This window comes from Ochotona princeps, chromosome 3 (genome assembly GCF_030435755.1).
Source record: "Ochotona princeps isolate mOchPri1 chromosome 3, mOchPri1.hap1, whole genome shotgun sequence".
Taxonomy (NCBI): Eukaryota; Metazoa; Chordata; class Mammalia; order Lagomorpha; family Ochotonidae; genus Ochotona; species Ochotona princeps.
The window spans coordinates 4,703,206-4,728,366 of NC_080834.1; the positions used below are offsets into that span (position 1 = coordinate 4,703,206).

The 25,161-nt window shown below is 41.8% G+C and overlaps 1 protein-coding gene across 1 annotated transcript in view; it reads right to left on the reverse strand.

Moving 5' to 3' along the window:
- SLC9A9 (solute carrier family 9 member A9) overlaps positions 1–25,161 on the reverse strand; it is a 574,162-nt gene that overhangs the window by 441,037 nt on the left and 107,964 nt on the right. Inside the window, exon 5 of the mRNA XM_004597757.3 lies at positions 10,121–10,236. Coding sequence (XP_004597814.2) covers positions 10,121–10,236 — 116 coding nt within the window. The remainder of the gene's footprint in view (positions 1–10,120; positions 10,237–25,161) is intronic.

Genomic DNA, 25,161 nt, shown 5'->3' on the forward strand with positions numbered 1-25,161 from the left:
ACTTGTCTGGATCTTTGGTTAAATAAAGCAGTTCTAAAAAAATTTTGTGAGACAATTTAGAAAACATTAACCTAATATTTGATAATATTTAAGAATTATTATGAGTCCTCTCTTGCAGCCATAACAAATTATCACAAATTTAATGGCATCTAATAACACAAATTTATTATCTTACAGATGTGTGAGTCAGAATTCCAACACAAGTCTCAATGAGATGAACCCAAGGTGTCTGTAGGAAGCTTTCCTTTCCAGGGACTCAGGACGAGAACCAGTTCCCTGGCTGTTTCATAGGCCCCTTCCCTATGAAGTAGGGATTATGGTCAGGGCATCTTTGGATGGGCCACTATTTTACCTATGACAAAAATTATTGCTAGGAGTGAGCCCAGCAGTTAACATGCCTTGGTCCCACATGCCTTGGCTCCCTGCTTCATCTTCTGACTCTAGCTTCCTGTCCATGCAGATCCGGGAAGATGTCTTGAAGGTTCAATTAATTCCCTGCTACCCATATGGGACCTTGATTGAATTCCTGGTTCCGGCTTCAGCCCAGCCAAGAGTCATTGCAGGGATTTCGGGAGTAAACCAGAAGCTTTGAGCTTGTTTGTTGTTACTCTGTCTCTTCCCTTTTCCTCCCTGCCTCTCGAAGGTTAAAATGGCTGTTAATATTTTAAGTGCTATGATAACATTATGGTTATGTTTTAAATTATTATGTTTAAGATGAAACTTCTTTATGATTGTTTTAGTTGATCAAAGAGCCAGATAATACGCCATTTAGAGTGATTTATAATAGTAAAATTATGGAATATTTTTGCTAGAAGAATAATTCTAGTGAATGCTTTTGGAGAAATGGTATAATTAATGAAGACTCATCGTTTTGCATCTTAATGAAGTTAAGTGGACAGTAAGAATCAGTGGATGAAATCATTACATTAACATCCATCAGGATTATTCAAACACACAACAAGAAAATCTCATGAGAAAACTAACTTATAGAACTATGGAGACACAGAGACTGGCACAGTGGCACAGCAAACTACACCAGCTCCTATCCCAGCTGTTCCACTGCTGATCCAGCTCTCTGCTTATGGCTTGGCAAAGCAGCAGAGGATGGCCCAAGGCCTTGGAACTCTGTATCCCTGTGTCTTGTGGGTTCTGATTTAAAACATCAGCTGGCAGAAGCTGGCACTGGGGACTAGTTCTGTCGAGTCAAATCACAGAACTACCTAACGAGTGCATAAACCGGGACTGAGAGAGACCTGGGAGGGAAAAAGTGGGTTCCCCCTTCCTGAGTCACTAGTCCTGCGGGATGGCATGAAAACTAGGACGGGGGCTGGGATGGCTAGACAGAGAGGCACTCAACAACATCCGTGAGGGCTGGATGGTTGAGTTGGTTAGATGGAAATAAGCTTTAATACCCATTGACAAGTACATGAGCCAAATGGGATGGGGGACAGACTGGTCTACTGCTACACATACTGGCAAACCAGGGTAGGGGGTGGGCCTGATGGGGGTTATTGTGGGTCGCCCGGACTAGGCTGCAGCTCCCACTGGTTGATGTAAGGGCTGAGTATATGCTGGGCAGAACCAGACTGGACTGCAACACCCATTGGTTCCAGTGCAACTCGGGACTGAAAACAGAACCAACCCAGCAATTGCAACCACTAGCTGATCGGGGTGATGGACTGTGCTTGCTAGAACATACAAGAATCTGGTCTGGGAATACCTCAAGGTTTCTTTGGAGATCTCCCCAATCGAACTGCTGGACTCAGAACTCTAACCAAGAAAAGACAGAAGAAAGAACAGGTCAATCATTCATCTCAGCTATATGTTGGCAGCGAAATATGGGGCAAATGGAGACTTTATGATGGACCATATCAATCAGTGGACGACCTCATCGAGCAAAACTGGCAGCGATTCATAACTGGAGAACTATTAAAACCACTTGAACAAATATCTCAGAGCATGCCCCACATCCGGGACTTGGGGTGGGCGGGAAACTGGGTGGGGCTTCTCCCTCAATATCCCCCTTTACCTCAGATACATGATGGAAACAAATATGGACATAATAGTATTAACCACTTCCCTATACCCCCGAACCTTTTTTTTTTTTTTACCGTAATTGACTATGTAAAGATTGTCAACAATAATACAATAAAAAAAAAATTAAAAAAAAAAAAAACATGGGCCACAAACTTGGAAAACTTGGAGGTAAACTGGATACTTCCCACCCCTGAAAATAAATACAAATGTGTATTTGTGGGTTTTTGGGGTTTTTTTTAAAGATTTATTTATTTTATTACAAAGTCAGTTATACAGAGAGGAGGAGAGACAGAGAGAAAGATCTTCCATCCAATTATTCACTCCTCAAGTAAGCCGCAACGGCCGGTGTGCGCCGATCCGATGCCGGGAACCTGGAACCTCTTCCGGGTCTCCCACGAGGGCGCACGGTCCCAAAGCTCTGGGCCGTCCTCGACTGCTTTCCCAGGCCACAGGCAGGGAGCTGGATGGGAAGTGGAGCTGCCGGGATTAGAACCGGCGCCCATATGGGATCCCGGGGCATTCAAGGCGAGGACTTTAGCCGCTAGGCCACGCCGCCGGGCACGTGTATTTGTGTTTTAAAGAAAGCAACATTATCACATTACACCTGTTACACTCCTAAAACGTCAACCAAGCACACCGCTAATTAATATTGCTGGTCAGGAGAGGATTCTACTAATCAAATATGCACATTCATGGAAATCCATTACCAGCTTCAGAAAAGCAAGCAAAAATATATATGTCCAACTATGCTCTGCTGATGGGCAAACAGAATTCTCATTTTAGTGTTATAAAACAGCTATCACAATGAATAATAACCTATGCATTATCTTATTTAATCTGTCAAAGACCCTTAAAATCTGATCTTCATCTTATAGATGCAGAAACTAAGCCTTGGTGAGTCAGCTAGACAGAGGCCTGTCTCATCCCATGGACAATGTCCATTAGCATATGGCTGATTGTCTTTGTGGTCCACAAACACTCAACTTTGTACCTTGCAAAACTCACTAAGCCCTTTACAATTTGAAACTTCTGCCCATGCGTTCTTAAACCCATCATTCAATACAATTTGCTGCTGATAACAAAGAAGGGATCCTATTAACCACGGTATGTACTTTGCCTTGTTTAACAGGTAAACTCAAGCAATAACTTACATGGACTACATTTTTATACCACAAACATAATGACAAGAACTAAGGATCATATTTTCCTAGATAGTGACTCTAGTAGTCATAGTTCCTTTTTTTTGGATAAGCATTCATTTCTGATGTTGAGTTTACCCAGTTTAGGGAAATGAAATGTATCAACAGCCTTTGAAACAAGAGTAACATAATATAAATGTCAAGTTTCTTGGATTTGTGGCAAGCTACATAAAGCAAGTCAGTGATGGGCATTAAAAGAAACAACTCTGAGGTTGTGAGACTTCAAGTATTTGTTATTTGTGCTTTGCTTAGCAAAAGAGCACAATTGAGACATTTGGGCAGGAGCTTATTGAATCTTCACTCAAGTCAGAGGCCAATGTGTTTATGGTTTATACGGCACATACACACTATCTCAGTTTCTTCAATCTGTTTATCTACATACACCCACGTTTCTCCTGCTCTTGATCATGGATAGTCACTAAATGATTGGTTATTGTGCCCTGGGGTGAAAAAAAAATAACGCTGGTAGTAGAGATTTTAGAAAGACAATTTAATATATAAATTCAATTTTATAAAAACGTGTTCCTTGCATTTCACAAAATGCCACAATGATTGCTGGGTGTTGTGTTTTTACTTAATTGTTTTACTCAATTTGAAATCATTGCGGCATTGCTGGTATTTCTGGCTTACAACAGTTACAATTCTTTATTACTCTATGGCAGTGCTATTGAATAAAGTTAGAATATAAATCACATGTGTAATTTAAAACTTTCTAATAGCATCTTAAAAAGTAAAATGAAGCTGGTAAAATTAATTTTAATAGCATATCTTATTTAACTCAATATTAAATTAGTATTTTAATATTTAGTTAATATAAAAAGTTAATAATAAGACATATTACTCTTACATTTCATTTGAAGTCTTAGGGCAGGCTTTTGGTATAAAGTTCAACGTGAGATGTCTTCATTCCGCACCAAAGCGCCTAATTTCAAGCTGTGCCTTTGCTTTGGAGTTTGGCTTCCTTTTAAGGTGCTACCTGACAGGTAGCAAGTGTTGGCTCAAATGCCTGAGTCATGACATCCACATAGGAGACCTTAACTGAGTTCCATGGCTCTAGCCTCTGTGTGATCAAGCCCTGACAGCTGTGGGCAAATGCCCCCAACTAAATAGTAAACCAGTGAACAGAATCAGTCTCTCTCTCTCTCTCTCTCTCTCTCTCTCTCTCTCTCCCCCCGCCTGCTTCCCTTTCAAATATAGTGGAAATATTATTTTTAAAAATTAACTCTAGGGTCCTGGCATGGCAGCCTAATGGCTAGTGGCTAAAGTTCTCTCCTTGCACACACCAGAATCCCATATAGGCGCTGGCTCATGTCCTGGTGGCCCTGCTTCCCATCCAGCTCCCTGCTCGTGGCCTGGAAAAGCAGTTAAGAATGGCTCAAAGCGTTGGGACCCTGCACCTGCTTGGGAGACCTGGAAGAGGCTCCTGGCTCCTGGCTTCAGATCAGCTTAGCTCAGGCTGTTGCGGCCACCTGGGGAGAGAATCAGCAAATGGAAGGTTTTTCTGTCTCTCCTTCTCTCTGTAAATCTGACTTTCCAATAAAAAAATAAACAAAAATATTTTTAAAAATCACCTCTAGGGTATATTCATACTTATGGTTCGTATGTTTGAGCTAGCCACATTTCAAGTACTGAATAGATACACATTTCTATTAGCTATGATACTGGACAGAAGAGTTAGAGAATAGGCCCCAGGCAATGATGCTTAAACCAGAACACATTAGATTAATTTTCTGGGGAGAAAGCTGGAGAAGCATATACAGTAAGAATGAGTTTCTAGTTTTGAATACTGGATTAATCTGAAGTTCCAAACAGTGCAGCTGTGTTTGAGTCTCAATGCAGCTGCATCATTGGAAATTAAGACATCTTAAATCAGATAGGAAAAAGAGAAATTGATGAAGTGAGAAAACGCACGGGCCACATGTGCCTGAATGAGTGGCCTCTTGGAGACCTGGGAGGCAGTGTCAATCCTGTAAATATGACGATGAGTTTCTGGCACCTTCTGGGTGATTATCTGATGTAACTGTGCTCTTTTGAATATTTTGCAACCTCCAAAGAAAACAACGTATACTCTTAAAACTGCCTCTAGAATCCAACGAGCCACAGCTGGATGCTCTCAGGGATGACCTGTGTCTCGGATCCCCGAGAGTACAGCAACAAAGAAATCCTAGCTCCACCAAGGGACAAGAAGCAAAGAGTTTCTTTGTGTTTCAGCGGCATGTACTCTTTCCACAAAACCAAAGCCTGTATCGCTGCTCGGCTGTGTCATGAAGTCCAGTTCGGGGCTGGGGCCCTGCTGTTTTCTACACCCTGTCCCATCAGGGCTTCTGCCATGACCTAGCTACTACTTCTTCCATAAGGGCTGCTGATGACCTGAATCAAGCAAGATACTCACCAATGAGAAAAGGAGGAGATAAAAATGAATCAGATTTTAGTCACATTATTTTTGAAGCTAAAGTGAAAATTGGCTCAGGAAGGTCTGAAACACGCAGGAAGAATTAGATGTAAACCCACACGTGTGTCCATAAAACAGAAGTATGAATAGATAATAATATCTTAAGATTTGGCTGAGTGGGAAAGAATTAATTTAAGGAGGACAAGGACTCTCAGGCCTGGAGAGCATAGGTTCTCTTTCACAAATTAGTGAGTCACAAGAATTTAGGCAATGCATGAATAATTGTGGGGCAAGATGAACTAGGCCTCTTAAGGTTTGTTGAAGATTTTAGACTTCAGTTAGCACAGGATGAGTTCAGTATGTTTTTAATGTTTTCAATTAGCTCTCATTAAAAGGAGGGAACTTCAATGTTCTGTTTATAATGGGCAGGTTGCCACTTTGTGAGCTTATTTCTAGCATTTGCTGAGTTGGAGTTCAAGTCCCAGAAGACCTGGGGGGCAGGCATTGCCTTTTAGTTTGAAAATAAAAGCCAGTCTTGTGGAAGTAAAAATCTTGGAACACTGGACCTGGAAGGAACGTTTCAATTTACAGTTGAAGAGTTCATTTCTTCATCTGTAAAATAAAAGGGTTGGAAGGGATACGATCGAATCTCTTCTACCTCCCAGAATCCATAAACACTGCAGTGGTTAAGTGGTTGCCCAAAATTGCACAGTTGGTCCATGCTGGACTTGGAAAGGGCCTTAGTTCCTACAATTCCCTTTGTGGCATGAGCCAGTTTTGCATTTTAAACAGTTTAGTCAGCCCCATTACTGAACACAATGCAGACACATCAGTCTTTCTGAGTTGGATTTATTTTTTCTATTTCGGTCATTCTTTTTGTGTGTCATATAAACATAACTTCGGGAATATCACTAGCCACAGAGGAGGCCAAACTTGAACACAACTCAATTGTGCTATAAGCTGGATGCATCACTCAACTGAATGCAATAAACAGTCTTCAGCAACAAGGTCATCTGTCAGCAACGGGGCCAGGAAACCATGCACATGATGCTTTGCAACATGCATTCTGAAGGGCAGGATGCATGCACATGGCAGGAGAGAATAGCCCTGGCCAGCCAGAAACCACTGACAGGCGGAAAACACTTTGTCTGAAATCCGAGCTTCTGGTTGCTATGAAGAGATTTCTGCATTTCCCTGGAACTATGGAAGTGTATATTGACTTGTGGCTTAGCTGCATGGAGGAATTATTTCAAGTGGTCTTAAAACAGCAATTTTAAAATATGTATCCCCACAGTGCCCAGAGAGATCTAGCCAAAGGTTAAAAATTACCAGAGTGAAGTCTTCATCAGGTTTCAGCTATCATAGTTTTAATAATACTGCATGTATTATCATTTTGAGAATATATATTTGAAAAAGAATTTATATCAGTACATTACAAAGAAGAAAATTAAGTGGAAGAAAAATGTTAATGCAAGTTACAATTCAAGACAGTTAAGTAAAATTATTCTAATCCTAAATTCAAACTTACAATGTGAGTATGAGCTTACAACTTAATTTCTCCTTTAAAAAGGAAGGTTTAGAAAGAATGAGTAGTCTAGTAATAAGGAAAACCATGCCAGATTGTGGCTTCTAAATCAATTTCCTTATGGGAAGGAAATAAGCCTCTTTAAATAAATGGCTAATCACAAATGAGGGTGCTGAAACACATAAGACAAAGTTGGAACATACAGTCTTACCACAAAGCTGAGTCCTACTGAAAACCACCGGAGTATGACAAAAGAATATAGGGGGAACTTGAAGAGATTGCCACTTGGCAAAAATGGAGTATTTTGATCATCAATGAATGATAACAATGGATGGAAATCTATCTAGTAACTTAAAACCCATGTATACATAATGATATTTTTTTTCTCAAAACTCATCTTCTTGGTCATATGGAGAAGATGCTAGGAAAGCAATACAATATTTTGAAAGTTAGTAAATAGGGGCTGGCATGGTGGTAGAGCGGGTAAAGTCACCATCTGTGATGCTGGCACAGCCTATGGATGCTGGTTCAAGTTCTGACTGCTCCGCTTCTGATGTAGCTCCCTGCTAATGGCCTGAGGAAAGCACCAGAGGACGGCTTACGTCGTTGGACCCTTGAACCCACGTGGGAGACCAGGAAGAAGCTCTTGGTTCTTCAGTTCAGCCTGGCCCATCCCTGGCTGTTGAGGCCATCTGATGAATGAACCAGCTGACAAAAGAGCTCTCTCCTTTTTTCCCTCTCTCTATAACTGCCATTCAAATAAACAAATAGTCTTTAAAAAATGAGTAAACAAAAGGAAATAATTTACCACTTGTCCTGATTTTGGTTTGCCTAGTTTGTCTAAATTTCACTGCAAAATATTGAATACTTGTACTGCAAAATTGATTCTTTAGGAGTATCAGACAATAAATGCAAATAGTAGGATAGAATTAGCCTACCACTAGATTGCAACCCTAATAAGTACTAGCAATAGCCGTCGGTGGGCATGAAACACTATAGGTGGGGAATTTAAAAGTAGAGCTTCTGAAACTTTAATTTTCATCTGAATCAGCTGAGGACATCATTAAATTCTGCCAGTTAATGTATTATAGGTAGATTTGAGCCTGAGATCCGGCACTTACAACAGGTTACCATGGGGTGCTACTGCTCCTGCTCAGAGGGCCACCCAGAGAAACGCAGCACTAATACTGACGACTGGCTGGAAACAGTCATCTGAGCTCACAGAAAGCCATCAGACAGAGTCATCCTGGGACTTTGGTGGGTCAAAAATGTGACCATACAGATCACCAACTGCCCGCCACTCGGGCTGCAGGGAGGGATCACTGCTTCCTCACCACGTGTAGTTTCAGTCTCAATCTGGTCATCCCCTCTTCTAGATAAGATCAAACTAAAATGCCCAACATGGAGTCATCCCTGGGTCCTGACTTCATTTAATTCTGAGCAAGGTCCTGATTTGTTTGTAACTTTCCAAAAATCACCAAACATACATCCAAGTCCTAAAATAAGTCCTTTGCAACACTTCTGAGACCACCGAAAGTTCACCAGGGGCAGAGTTTTCTCTGATGGTAAAGTAACAAATGCACCTTGTTCAACTGCAGGTATGTTCTGGCAGGTAGTCGTTGCTGCACCAGAAATTTAATAAGGTGATGGACTAGATTGACAGCTCAGTCACTGAGCACTAGTTGCCTCCTGTGGCATAAAAGCAGACTGACAGCAGCAACTATAACCACATTGCCAAAAAACTTGAACCTACCTCTGACTAAACCTCTTTATTAACAATCAATTCACAAAAACTTTATGGCATAGAGGAACATCTTAAGAAAACATGTTCAATTCAACCATGACTCTTTTTTTTAACAAATAAGGAAAGCAGAAGTGGAGATTAAAGTTTTAGGTTAAATGAAATCTACCTATCTTATCAATTAATTGTTTGGATCCTGATTTGTATACTACACAAAGTAATAAGGACAAAATGATAAGATAACCGAGACTCTTTGAAGACTAATTAAATCTTAGAAATTGTTAAATAATTGCTGCTGGGGCCCTGCGGCGTGGCCTAGCAGCTAAAGTCCTCGCCTTGAACGCCCCGGGATCCCATATGGGTGCCGGTTCTAATCCCGGCAGCTCCACTTCCTATCCAGATCCCTGCTTGTGGCCTGGGAAAGCAGTGGAGGACGGCCCAAAGCTTTGGGACCCTGCACCCGCGTGGGAGACCCGGAAGAGGTTCCTGGTTCCCGGCATCGGATCGGCGCACACCGGCCCGTTGCGGCTCACTTGGGGAGTGAAACATTGGACGGAAGATCTTCCTCTCTGTCTCTCCTCCTCTCTGTATACCCGGCTTTCCAATAAAAATGAAAAAATCTTTAAAAAAAATAATTGCTGCTAAGACCTGTAAGATTTCTAATGGTGATATTCTTATTTCAAAGTACTTATAAATCAAATATGATGTTTGGGATATTCACGATGAGTGTGAATGTGTGTGGAGGCCACTCTGAAAATTGGTAAAGTTTATATGGCCATCTCTTCTAGTCTTCTCCTTACTTCTGATAGGCTTCAAAAGTTGACAGTAAACAATTTTTGAAAATATTTTTAACCACTAATTCATAGATTAGGTTTGTAAGAAGAAACATAATATGTTTAAATAGACGAATAATTAAGGACTATTGCTCAGCATGGAGCAACATGCTCTAGAGAAAATAAAATGATGATTTTTCCAGCATGTATGTGTGTCTACCAAATTTGCTTTCTAATCAAGTTCTTGAGAATTATCAGTGTTCATCAGTTTCTCTCTCTCTCTCTCTCTCTCTCTCTCTCTCTGTGTGTGTGTCTAGCAACAGTATCACATGCAAGTGAAGATGAGTAACAATTACTTTTTTGTAGACTAAGGTGATGACCTCTGGAGGAGAAACACTCAGTTTAAATGTTTGATTCTTTAAAAAGAAGGAAGCATACTATTTCAACAGTTACCTGGATCTGTAGCAGACATCAGTGAACCGAAAAATAAACAGTCAGTGAAATGAAAGTCTCCATTTTTCAATTGGCCAGCATATATCATAGCTTTCACAAAGCCATACACGATTAACCTGTAGAAAAGACAAACACAAAACACCATGAGGAACCCTGCGTAAATACGTGCTATTCCAGCAAATATTTTAATGTGCCTCCTGATAAGCGTCATACAACAGTGTCACCATCCTGACAGCTCTGCCAGGCAAGCCCTCAGGGCTCTCTGATCACCTGGTCATGAAAGGTACTCTTACCAAACACCACAATTCATTCACATTCACCTGGCAAAAGATTACAGAACATGGTGGATCTCAATAAAGACATGATGAGCCTCAAAGATGTAATGAAGCAATGGCCCAGCAGGTCCTACCCACAGATACTGCTATTACACTGACATCTCTACATGGACTGCTTTGCCGGGTTTCTTTGTTTTGTCTCCTAGGGGCATCTGAAAAGAGTTCGAATTCTGTCTCTGCGATGAGAGGGCCAGTGGCCACTCACAGAGCACTCCGTCAACCAGTCATTCCACAATGGATGAGTCCCAAACACTCATGGAGTCAGGACACTGCCACACTGGGGGAGAAGTGCCATTAGGTTACGGGGCATTTAATATCAACAAACTGTTCACAGTCAACGCTAAAATGTCCGTTTTGCTTTTGCAAGGAAAACTATTATTTTTAGCAATGCTCATGAAAGCTTTTATAACTTTCCATACCTCTTGAGTGATGTGTGCTACTCTATAGTCGTAAGTAGAAACTGAACGGCTTAACTAACTGGTCTTTGCCATCATCCTAGTAGAGGACTGTGAACTGGACCACAGTATAATCTAAGGGCTGTTAAGAGCTTGTAGAAACTACAGACAATCAAATTAGTAGGTGGATATTTACATACTCACAGGCACTTAATCATTTTTTTTCAAAAGTGTTCTGAAATTGTGATCATGTTTAAAAAGGATGACACTTAGATATTATGAATTACACTTCGAAAAGAATGCAAATAACTTAAATTTGGTTGAGAAAACTACCATCATGAAAAATACTTCAGATACAATTGCATTTAAACCCAGGCTCCACCACTTACTAGTTATATGGTTTTAGGGCATGACTAAAACTTTCAATGCTTCAATATCCTTTTTCACAAAGTAGAGATAGCAGTAATAGCCTAGAGATTATTTTAAGGATTAGCTGAGATAATAACATTTGCTGGCATATAATAAGCCTTATTATTTGATAGGAAATCTCGATGAATTTATTATTACTGCTAATAATGACCAAAATGGCAAGAAACATTTGCTTACACTTTCGATTTTATCATGTCTTCACTCATTCAGTCGACACACTGATCTATAGGGTGCTATCACTTGCATTTTACATGTGAGAAAAACGAACATCCCAGGATGGAATTAATAGAGACTTTATAAACTGTGACTATTTTTCTGAATTCTAAATCCATTAGTTAATTTTACAGATTAGGAATTCACAGCTCAGAATTAAAAGGATTTGCTCCACATTTTATAGAAACCATTAGCATGGATAAGGTTTGGCAAGGTGCATAGACACTCAAAATATTTTATTTTATGACTATAAATTAAATTAAAATCCCATAGGAGTCTGTCTGGCAATTTATTTCAATGTTAATAGTTTTGAAAGTATTCTATAGTATAGTAAATGGTTTTCTATGAACTTCCATCAAGAAATTAATCAAGTATGTACCAAAATATGTGTACTCGGATTATTTTGGATTACTATTAATACATAATGGTGAAAATTTCAAGGCTAACAACATGTCCAAGGACTAAATTATAAAACACATATGTGATGGACTAAAATATGTAACTATTAAAACTATTTATAACAATCTACACTGGGCCAAATGAAGTAAAATGATAAAAAAAAAAATCACAAAGTGATACACAAAAATAAATTATACTGTGCACAGAAAAGGAAACTATGGAAACAAATGAATAATAATCTCTGTATTGAAATGCTAATATTAACAGAAGAAACTAGAAGCAAATAGTGTGTTGTTCAAAATGGTTACATAATGGAATTAAAAGTCACCCTTTTCTTTTACCGTCTCCTGCATTTCCCAGTTCTTCTACAATTATAATCAAAAGCAAAATAAACAAGAACATGTATTTTTGTGTCACTTGATTCTCAGAATTCTGAAAGTGAAGCAGTATAATTATTCCTCATCATAAGTTGTTAAAATTATGATTCAGAGATTAAGTAACTCGCCTAAGTTCACAAAGTTCGCTTTTGACAGACCACGACTTGAGAGCAAACAGACACCAAAGCCTGCGTACATAAAATTACCAACTTTAAGGGTGTGGGATTGCTTTTGGAATCAGGAGACACAGACACATATGGGTAGACACACACAATTTGCTTTCGTAAAAAAGAAAGTAAATGACTTGCTTACTCTAAATATATAAACAAGCAAAAGGGCCAGCTGAACCAGGTGAGCTCATCATGGGCATGGTAACGATTGCTGGTATAACCATGGTCCTCTTCACGGCAGCTATCCTAGGCCAGACACACTGTGCGTCTTCTACACTCCACTCTTGTGCAGAATGGCAACTAGTGCCACTGTGGCTACGTTATTAGTAGAAAAAGAAAAAAAACCTAATCAACTAACAAGTCCTGCCGAAGCAAACTCACAGCGGCACACTCAATCAACAGCTCAGAGACAACCTTAAGCGAGTTCTGATAGTCTGATGGGGAGAGGAATCCCGGCGCAGGCTGGCGTGCGTAGTGCTTAGGGGATGACAAGGCGGAGTGACACGTCACACACAGGTCAGTCTGCAGTGATGCGCAACTCTGGTTCCAGGAGTGACAGGGGGCAGAAACTGCCTCGTAAAACGCAAACTCCCTGACAACACTGATCTCCACAAACACCTGCGGGCGCATTGTGCTGGTGCTAGGAGGGTTGCCAAGGTCCAGGCCAGAGGAGCGTGTCACAGGCTTGCGGTCACACCACGCCTGCTCCGCTGGGAGGAGCCTTCACAGCATTCATGGGAAATGCAGATCTTGAAAAAGTCAAGTGTGGATTTCAAAACAGTGTGTAGCAAAATAAACTTCTCTTTCAACTGCATTTTTCCAGGAACATTTCATAGAAGGTGTGTGTGTATAGGGGGAGGGACAGGGCATGTGGTGAAATGCTCCAACATGCTCAGCACCCAGCTGTTTATGACGCATACAATGATTCCAAATGTCACGGCGTTGGTTCACAGTGCCAACACTCCATACCTGAAGCTGTGCTGTGGGTATATTTCAAAAGGAAAGTTCCAGAATGCTCTCAGCAGCTTGGATGATTTTTAAATATGTCATCTGCATCTCAGTATTTTGGTTTTTCAATCTCTCCCTACTCCTCTCCTTTAATGAAAATAGATTTCACCACGTTGTGAATACGCTAATGGAAAAAGGCAATCCTTTTGAACTGTTACAGATAATCAAGGGAAGACACTGTCTTTTTGGACACAATGCTGCATGGACCAGTCCCATCGAGTTTAGAAAAGCAACACATCTGCCTGTGAAAGCATCCAGAAACAGGCTTCCATAGAAAGCTTGTACTGTGTGTGGGACCCTAGGATGTGTGGGCACTTATGATCTGCATGTAGATTTCTGAATTCTGTTCCCAAATGCACTCCTAATTCTATGTTCAACTATTTCCCTATTTATATCTTAACACCTAAAGAATAGCTCCAATCTCACTTTTTTTTTTCCTGAAGCATGCACTCAAGGGCAATACCGTATTGGAGAAGGAAATGCTCAGTGCTGGGTTAGGTGAGATTGTGAAGGCCTCCTAGCCAAGCTTATTAATTCATTTATTCATTCATTATTTATTCATTCATAAATCTGTACATTGACTTATTCAACAGAAAGCTACCAAAAACGCATAAGGGATTACTTTTTTGTTGAAGCCTTGTATTTAATAAGTCATCTATAATTTATTATCCCATCCACATTGCCATTAAGTGCTATGGAGAAAGGTACAGGGTCTACATATGTACATTTCTCCCAGCTGGGGACATGGAAGGAAACTTTATTTTATGGATGCAATCATGAGCTCGGTGGTAGAGATGATAAGATTGAAAAGCTGGTGAGACAGACTTTGAGTAAACAAATCTAGCCATCAGTGAAGGCTTTGCTTGGCAGACAGATTTGACAGCAAACACTGTGGCATGTGTTATTGTGGCCTTGGGTATGGATAAAGACACAGAAAGATCTAGAAGACAGCCCATACTGAAGCTTGGAAACTTTCCCATTTAAAGGGGAAAATCAGTCCACAGCAAAGGGGCAGCAGTAAAAGGTGACATTTGTTGCAATTGAATGGTGTCCCAGAAGTCAAAGTGAGGAAGTGTCTCAAGAACGGCATACTAGGGGCAGACAGTTGGTCTGGTAGTTAAGACACTGGTTAGGATGCTTGTGCCCCATACCAGTACACTTGGCTTTGAGTCCTGGCTCCATACCTAATCCTATCTTCCCGCTCATGCAGACCCTGGGAGTTAGTCAAGCAGGCTGAAGTAGGGGGACCCTGACAGCCCCGTGGGCCCCCAGTCACTGCATGATGTGACCATAGCTGTCGTGAAAGTTTGGGATCATCAGCCAGTGGGTAAGCGCTCTCTCCACTTTATTCTCTCTGGTTCCTCTCATCATTGCTCCATATTTCAAATGAATAAATTTTAAAAATAAGGAAGTGAATAATAAATATAGAAGAATGTTGACAAGTGGACTATCTCACTTGGGGTTGCTAGGAATGAAGGCTATTACAATGACTGAGGAGTTCCCTAGAACATGAGGAAATTGAGGTAAGCAATAAATCCACCCCCTTGAGCCGTCTGGCAATGAGGAGAGCCAGCTTTTTCCTCTGAACAGAGAAGAGGATCTGAACTGAGACTTAAGTTGCTTGCAAAGCAGTCAGGAAGAGTTCTGGAGAAACTCACATCTCATTGGTGCTCACAAACAGGGGCCCGGAATGGTAACCCTGCCTTGGCAAAATCAGTGGAATGAGATATAAGTGTGACCTTTGGTGGTAGAGTCATAGGAGCCTTAAAGAACTTATAGGATCACATGGTTCCTGTAGTGATCAGACATAATTGTACTATTTTTTCCCTCTTTCTCTCACAGGCATGTGCATGAGTGTGTCACACTATCACAGCAGGCTTTCTTAAGTTCTATGAAAAGGGCAAAGGTAAGTCTGACACATTATTTCCATCCTCAGGCGGGAGCTAGAAGTCACCCACGTTAGCAGGGAATATGGCGAATCAAGTTCATAACCAAGAGGCAGATCTCTTGCACTTGGGGCTCCAGGATGACTTTGAGAGGCAGACGGCATACTTGCCAAAGCAAAAGATTCATCCAAATTCGGCTATATCCCACAATGCTCCATCCATCAGTGGAGTGTTGAAATGCTGTATTGTTTCCCTGGACTGAAAGCCCTTTCTACTTAAGACAGTTTCTTCTTCAGAAACTATAAAGTCCAGCAGACAGAAAGGGCAGACCACCCCCTTTGGCAATGCAGGGAACATTCACCATTTGCTCTCCATGGCAGAGATGAGGTGAAATGCCTGTCCTGAACCTTGGCTTTCCCTTCAGACCTCAGAGTCCCATAAAGACTGCTCAGCCCTGAGAAGCCCAGAAAGAAGGCCTGTGGCCGACAGTGTGCTCAGTGTGCTAGCTGGTCGCATGGCTTGCTCTGCTTCTCCCAGTCTCAAGAGGTGGCTCCTTTCATTTCACTGGAAGGGGAAGGAGTCAGTTGGGTGACTCATGGGTTCATGAAGAGAAAATGAAGAAGCGAAGGACCAGTCACATCTCTACTCGGTTTTGCTGTGTTGACAGCGAGCTCTTATCCAACATCTTGAACAAGAAACTATGAAAACTGCAGACAGCATGCCCTCCATCCTCTCTCAGATAAAAAGGGTGCAAGGATGCAGGCTTACGAGGAAGCACATCTTTGTCAGGCACCTGGAGGAGGAGGCAGGTTGGAGCGCGTGGCGAAACAAACAGAAAGATGAACAACAATGAAGAGAGGGTTCATTTATAAGGATGTAAGTGAACATTCAAAGATGGAAAGTTCCATTGCAGGACATCTGCCCACCTGAAAACTTCATTTCCAAGAGCCATCACCCAAACTTGTGAGCTCTCAGTCTCATCATTGATCCCTACTCTCTTCTTTGCAGTCAACTGCTCTGCAGTTTTGGGGGCACCTGCCTGCTATTGGAAAAGGCTATCTTTCATCCTGAAAATCTAAGAAAAGTGTAGTAGGAATAAAAATATATAAGCGTACTCAGTGCCAAGCAACATGTCGGTACAATCTGTATATTTTTAAATCTTTCCACACACTTTGAATTGCCATTATGATTCTTATTTTACAAACAAGGAACCTCAGCAAGTGACAGAAATGAGATTAATCTACTGGCATGCTGTTTGTTCCTGGTATAATGTTTCTAACATCATACAGTAGTAGGACCGGTTCTTCAAGGGGTGGGAGTGGTTCAGAAGGCATGCCTATCTGAGTCATTTGGCTTCTAGGAATAACAGACAACACCATGCTTCTGTGATTTCTCTTCAAACTGGGTCTACATTTGGTTTTCTGTAGGTCCATGGCCGCCACCTTTGAGGGGGGGGCGGGGTGGTGTGGAAAAGACTGAACATAGAAGGGTGTGATAAAATATGCTGTTCTTTAATGGTGGCTAGGGTCCCAGACTTGGGGATGGTGAGAGGATGAGAATAAAGTCAAGTTAGACTGCTTTTCATGTATTTTGCATCTGTCTTACCACCCTCCTGAGCCCCTGAGTAAGCTCCACTCATTTGTGCATTTTTGTGCCAATTCCTGCTGTTACAGCAACCTACACAGTTGCCTGCAGGGAATCAAACCGCCCTTGTGTGAAGTGATTCAGGGTTCTTGGAGGAGATGTGATATAAATCCCAAGAATGAATATGGAGTGGGCATAAATCTCAAAGTTATAATGCAGTAGGAGGTAGAAATCTACTCAAAAATGAACTACACATAAACATAAACTTGATCGGGCACCCTGACTGCGTGTCTGCCCTACCTACCATCTGGGGGCACAATGCGCCAATCGAGACTCAAAAGATATCCTTGCCAGATCCTGCATCCGACAGCCTTACTGGGTCATACTCTGAACTACCTGAGGGACAGCAAGGCAGAACCTGAGAGGGACAAGGCAAGCAGTGGGGACCTCTGACTTACAGCATGTTGCCCGGATGACTGTGGTCAGCCTGGGAGTGTAAAGCCTGGGCTGTAAAGTACACTGAGCAGTCCCAGCTTACACAGCTCTAGTCTCTGGGCCTCTTGCCTTCTCTAGAAACACTACTTGGCACTCACTGGTTCTAATCACTGCCCACTCCTCTCTAGCCCTCTCTCAACGTGTAGCCCAGTTTCCATCCTCTCCTTTATAAACAGCTCTCCTCTATTTCATCTGGTTCCCAAACCCTCCCACGCAAGCTTTGTATGCCTGCTTCCCTAAGTGGAATGTGAGATTTTCCATCTTCTGCGCTCTCCGTTCCTGTCTGTACTCTATGTACATCCACAGTTGCAGGTCTTGCTAAGTTCTCAGGGGCTACCGGATGTGGGTTTTGTGTCTTAGGAGCCACAGCTTAGGAGAAGGGCTAAGTGGCATGTGTAATTGCCTGGTCTACTAAGAGAAAAAAATGAGAGTCTAGTAAAAAAACAACAACAACAAAGGCTTACTAGCTTTAAACTAACTTAAAAAATTTAGTAACAGTTCAAAGGAGGGAAGGGGCATAGGAGAAGGCAGTGGAGGTTAGTCGGACCTGACGCACACACAGGGACAGATGTGAACTGTGGGAGGAACAGGAGGAAGAACTCAACAGCAGAAGATAAGAGGGACCAACAAAATGCTCGGTTGGTAACGCCCGGGGGATGTGGACAGTGAAAGTCAGGTAACTCTTTGATGTGTTTTCCCACTGTCTACTGCTGCCTCATCTAACTTGCTGGTCTTAAATTTCTGCTGCACATTAGAATCACTTAGGGAATTTGGAAATCATGATGCTTGGGGTACCCAGAGACCAAGTAAAACATAATAAACAGTCTCTATAGTTAAGGTCCAATCATTATTGTCCTTAAATGCAGCTGAGTTCATAATAAGAGCTTCAAATACCTCTTATTGTAACTGCATGCCCAGGACAAACCTCCAGAGATCTGAAAGTATGGGATGGAATATGACAGTTGACATACATGATCAGGTCCCTGGGGGTGCTGTTGTACTGGTTCCATGTCAGCCAATTCCACGTGTACCGCCAGGAATCTACTTAAAAGGCAGAATTGTAAATGTACAAATAGAGCTTACCCCCAGTGAAGTTATAAATCGGTCCCGGAGCCCAGCACTGTGGTACAATGGATTAAGCTGCTGCATATGACACTGGCATCCCGTATGATAGACCACTTCTGATCCAGCTCCCTGCTAATGCATCTGGGGAAGCAGAGGACGTAGGCCCAAGTGAGTGGACTGCTGCTACTCACACAGGAGATGAGGATAGAGTTTCTGGTTCATGGTCTCAGCCTGGCCCAACCCTGGTCATTGCGCTATTTGGGGAGTGGATCAGCCAATAGAAGATCTCTCTCACTTTCAAATGAATGAATCTTAAAACAAACCATGTCCTCACCGCATGTAGCTATGCAGTCACTACCCATTGTTTGGGGACTGAGTCTCCCTATGGATATGTGAATGCAAGCAAATTATTGAAAGCATTATTGCTCATTTGCATGTGAGCATTCAAGGTGTTCTTCACATGCAATTTAGAGCTCTTTGCCGAAGAAAATGAAAAAAGGATGTTGGGGTGAAAGGGCTAAAGACTGTGTTATCCACGAAGATGTGAAAGGCAGCTACCTTTCCTGATCCCTTTGATCTGCCATTCCTTGGTGATGCAGATCCTCCAGCGGGATGCACCTTCCCAAGGCAGGCAGAGAGAGGGATGATTGTTGCATTGTCTTCAATCTGATGTCAGGCTCCACCAAAAGTGGCGACGGGAATCCTCACATTTTCATTTTAAATAGTTAAAATACATGTGGCTAAACAAAGGAATAAGTTTCTTTGCTTTGAGTTGAGCCATACAGACTCAGAAGCTCTGAATAGCATCACAAAATCCACATATGCTTGCACCCATGCATAGATAGATAGGTAGATAGATATGATGCACTCATAAGCATATACACGGATAAGCCTACATACACAGATGTTCCTATGTACATATAACTTTTGATTGATAGCAATTAAGAAAGCTTGTAGGAAATTCACCAAGGTAAAGGCAACAGAAGAGGATCTGCCAATTTGTGCATGTGCAATTGGTCCTTGCTTCCTGAATTTTTCCCTTTAAAAATCACATGTATGACCATTGGTTCTTCTTTTTTTATTGACCTTCCGAGAAGAGACACAATCAAGATCAGCTATTCTCCTGTCCCAGATGAAATAACTGCCCCATGGGGCTCCAAGGCCTTCCTGCCACCCTGAGCCAGGGCTCTGCCAACTTCCTCAAGTGCGAAACTGAAGCACTGTTTGGACCAATTGTTTAGATGGAACTCTACCCCCCAAGTGCTGATCATACCACAATGTAAATCACAAGAAAACGTGACATTCTGCGTTTTCCTAAATCAGATAAATTTTCCAGGAAGCAGCAAGCTCATAAATATTGTAATGGCTTTAAACATATTTATCTCAGATTAAGATGTTACACTGTTTACTCTTTGATTGATGGCTCCAAAATATATTGCCATTATTAGTGACAAGATAAAATGAACAATTTATCTTGTGAATCATGAAAATCAAATATCAATTCCTTGCCCTGATTCTCCATTTTCAACCATGTCAATATATTTTTGAAACCCTGTAAATCCAGAACAGAAAGTTTTAAATAGCCTGTTTTGCTTGTGATGTATGTAACACAACTTGCTACTTGAAATTCTTTTGAAGTTGTAAAGTGAATTTCTTTTGTAATATTTCAAATCACTTTTCTGAGCAGACAGACCCTTCTCATAGATCTCTCTTCTGCTAAAAGAATTTAGGCAGTTACCAAGTGTTGACAAAAGCTGCCAAAATGTTATAGAGCAAAATGGAATAATAAAACATTTTACTTGGGCAAAATAATGATTCTTTTATGGATCCTGAGTTTTGAGCTCACTAATCTGATGTGCACTACCCTGCAATACAAGTATCCATTAAAGAAGGGAATTTGATTTGCTAAACCATGTCATTCCTAAGTGCCCCAGAATAATATTAAATAGTCAGACCCAACGGCTAGATCTACATGGCTCTATGGAACCATTTCTGATTAACTCCCAAATTATTTACCTTACTTCTCATTTCTATCCCTCCTCTCATCTACTCTCCCTGTGGACTTTATACATGGACCGTGTTGTGCTGCTAGGCACTGAACTGAAATGAGCACATGTCCCTAAATCTCCATCGGATCTGGCTTGACTAGGCTTTGTATTCAGCTATTGAACAGAATCTGGTGGCATGAAGCTTCTGCAGAAGGACCAATAATGAATATTTGACTTCTTAACAGCTCCAGTCTTTTGGAAAATAGAGCTGTTGTTCTCAAGAAGCTTTATTTGGGGCCAGCCATGGTGGCCTAGCAGCTGAAGTTCTCACCTTGCACGCACAGGGATCCCATTATAGGTGCTGGTTCTAATCCCAGCCACCCCGCTTCCCATCCAGCTCCCTGCTTGTGGCCTGGGAAAGCAGTGGAGAATGGCCCAAAGCCTTGGGACCCTGCATCCATGTGGGAGACCCGGAAGAGTCTCTGGACCCTTCCTTGGCTTCGGATCGGCACAGCTCAAGCTGTTGCAGCCACTTGGGGAGTGAATCAATGGATGGAAGGTCTTCCTTTCTGTCTCTGCTCCTCTGTATATCTGACTTTCCCATAAAAATAAAATAATTTTTTAAAAAACAAAAGCTTGATTTGATTTTTAAAATACTTTAAAAAACTGATATTACTTAAAAAGTGTAGATGAGTTTTACCTTGTAAGGTTCAGGTAAAATTGATAGCTTCAAGCTTATTAACCCACAAAACACATTTTTAGTTGAGTAACTAGTATATGCCAGTATCATGACAAATTTTTACAAAGATAATGCAATTTACTGGAGAAAAGAAATAAACAGACTGCCAGAATTCCATGTTCTTAGTGTCTATGCCTCCAGACAGTCTAGCTCCTTAATTGCAAACAACTTTTGCATCTCCTTTTCACTTCAATTTCCTTTTCCACCAGATGGGTATAATACTGTTCTCCTTTTCCTCCTCCTTCCTCTTGGGTTACAAAAGAATCAGCAGTTCTTTAGTTTTGCTGGCTGCCACTTTTAAAACAGGGGGAAGACCATTTAGCATCAAATGAGTTGTCAATCAAAGCATCACTGAGTTGAGAAGTACTCCAGTTGGGAGCTGTCAAGTGAAGTCTAACAAGTTGCTTCCAACACAGAAACATATGTTTTCACCTAATTTCACTACTGAAATCTGCCAGGCCTAACTGGGTGGAGATAACTCCTTTAAATGATTCATTCTTCCTGGTAGGGCTCGAGAGTATGGGTGATTTTGCTGCAGGCGTGTACCAAGGGAACCACCCAATCTCCAGGTCCTCCGAAGGAAGTGAACAAGTACCCAACTGAGTCAAGGCAAGCTCCTCAGGCAGTCACAAATAGCTCAATCACCACATAATAAAAGTCATCAAACGCAGCATAAACTCTCCAAGGCCCAGCGAAATAACAAGAATATATAAGAGAAGGCCAAGGCATGGCAAGAGAAAGAGCAGGAAGAGGACTGCATGTTAAGCCACCACTGGACATGACAATTTCGATGTGTTCAGCACTGTTGAGGTCTCAGCTAGCAGAGTGTCTTGTCCAAAACACTGCAGCCGGAAAATGTCTCTTAAGGTACCACAAGGTTAGAAGCATTTTAGATGAGCAACAATTGAAAAGCTACATTTATTATTTGGGAGAAGGTCAAGAACGCATTCAGTGTCTGGAACTGGAAGAGAAGGAAGATTCACCGTGCATTGCTCCCTAAAGGCAGGACATAGATGGGTGGGCTGGCGAAGACTGAGGCTCAGCAAGATGCAGATCAGCCATTTGAGAACCACCCCGAGAATGTGGTGGGAATGGACCATGGTGGTGAAAAAAATGAAAGTGAAGACTGGAAGATGAGGATGAGAGATTGTGCAACTGGTAGTTCTAGTTTAGACAGTTATTACAGCAACATGAAAGAAAGTCCGACAGGATCTAAATCAAGCACTGGACACTGGCTTTGTGAACAAGCATTCTCTTAGGTAGACAGCAGCAGGGATGCAACATAGAAACAAGTCTTCTATTTGCTGATTCACTGCCCAAGCAGCCACAACGTTGAAGCTGAGCTGATCCTCAACTAGGAGCCAGGAGCTTCTTCCAGCTCTCCCACATGGATGCAATGGCCCAAGTACACACACAATCCTCTACTGTTTTCCCAGACCATAAGCAGAGAGCTGAACTGGAATTGGAGCAGCTGAACTAGAACTGGTGCCCATATGGGATCCCGGCACTTTCAGGCAGATTAGCCTGATATGTTAGCACAAAGACCCCAGAATGATCTTTAAATCCAAGTGTTATAAGGTGTCTTCATGTTCAAAACCATGTAATGACTTTCCACAGCTCTCAAATTAAACATCAAAATACGTAGAGTAATTAGACACTTCCAGACCCATTCTCATACAGTCTACTTCCCAAGAGGCTAACTTGTATGAGCTCCACCAGCAAGAAATCTTACTCTAGGTAGATGTGACCAGTGAAGATGAAAGGACACTGGGGAAGAAGAGTAAGGTCGGGGGCCTTATTCTTCATGCTTTCAAGTTCTCTCTTCAGGGTCTACATGGATTCAGTTTGTCTCTCAATCAAGGGCCATTACTCTGTCCATACAGACATACCTACTTCTTTCCTTTCTTTCCCCTTCAAATGGAAACAGCGTCTCACAGCGACTGTTCCAGGGAAACTGAACCACCCCTTACAGATTTTCTTTTCCTCGCCACATCTTTCAAATGCTTCTCGGGCAACAAACTCTTAAGCAGACTATTTTGGACCCTGCATAAGTTAAAGATCAAGTGAGTCACGGGGACTTAAACAGGAGATAAAAGAATGAAAGATATGAGGAACGAAACAGAGGAAGATGGATAAGCCATTTCTTAGGAGTTGACACGTATAGGAGCTTCTTATTGAAAAACATAAAGAACAAAGAGGAACCTTCAAAGAATAAAGCAGAGGGCTGAAATACTGCTTTTTCCTCCCTGTGATCTTTGGGTGGGCAAGCTCACCTACTGGATTGATTTCCATTGTTGACTTGCATTTTTCTATTCCGCTTACATATTTCTCTGCACCACATTATAAAACCTTCCGAAGAAAAGGGGGGACATGCTTCCCTTGCATAATTCTTTCATGCTTTCTGCAAAAAAAGTATCTACAACGCCAACACAGTCCTCACGGTGAGAATAGTTGGCCTCTGTTATGAAATCAAGAGGTGTGTGCACCTAAGACTGCAGCAGACTCAGCCACGTCCCGCTGACCCAGCACCTCTCACCTGGAGAAGAGCTCTCACTGAGTGAAGTGCTTTAGTTCCAGAACCTTCCTCCTGACCAACCCAACAAGCACCTTATGCTGCGCAGACCCAGGTCTGTAGCGACTCACAGGGATCAGTCCACCCGGGCAGCAATTCCTGTAAGGAAATTTTCCTTTTCACTATCCTTTCATCAAAAATTACTAGTCACAAAATCTGTTACTTAAGGACCATGATGTCTAAATTTCTTTGTAAAGTTCAACTCAATGAAAATGGTTTAGTTGGTATGGGAAAGAACATCTGACCGGCAGTTGGAAATTCTGAGCTCAGTACTGGGTAACTAGGGCAACTTAGCCTCAACATACCCAGACGGCTGTACTGCTCACCATACAGTACGTAGCTCAATCAAGGGCCAGTGAATCTTAAAGAACATTAATTTCCTAATGTATTCTGTCAATGACTGTGAACCTTCCACTGTTTTCTTATTTGAAAGGGGGAATAGAAGGAGTGACACTAAGAGAAGCCTTTTACATCCATGACAAATGTGCCCACCAGCAAAGACTTGGTCAGGCTGAAGCCAGCAGCCCAGAAGACACATGGATCTCCCTTGTGGTTGTCAGGAACCCAAGAACATGAGCTATCCATCACCTGTTGCCTCCCAGGATGTATATCTGCAGGACGCTGGAATTGGAAGCAGAGCTGGAACTCAGACTCAGGCACTCTAACATAAGGTACAGATAACCCCAGTGGTAATTGAATCACCAGTGCCAAACACCTGCCTCAGTGCTTGCTATTTCTTTTTAAAATAATTTACATAGTTGATTATGGTGTGTTTGGCAACTCACTTCTGATTGTCTTTGCCCTGCTCATTCTAGTCATGTTTTGAGTTTCTCTTTGTGTTCTTTGTAAGGAGGTAGTGAGAAGTGTGAGATGTTGGTGCTGGTGAGACATCAGAGACCATATTTTTACTTGAAAATACACATGAGCAAGATCATCCTTGTTGAACAACATGTAGAGCTAATAAGATGACACCATGTGCATCTTTATATAATGTGGTGTTGGCTGATTGAGTCTCACACCGCTCATCTCCTCTGATCATTTCACCTTTCTGCATCCACTCTCAGTAGTTTCCAAATCTCAGTTGAGGAACCAATATCTTTGGAAAGCCACCCCACATGCCTGCCTTTTTCTCTACCAAGGTAGTGCTTTTCTTCTTCCCTTACACCGTTGATTCCATGATAGATGCAACTTACTGTCTTGTTCTGGATCTGCTGCTCACTAATTGTAGCTAGGCTGTGGATGCCCCAGGGCAGGAAGCAACTGTTGTTAGTCTTCCTTCTATTTTCACCAATAGCATAGTGCCAGTGTTATATTACAGGGGCTGGGCAATTGCTTATTGAGAATATTGACAATAAACACGAATGAACGCCATTGTGGTAGTACTGT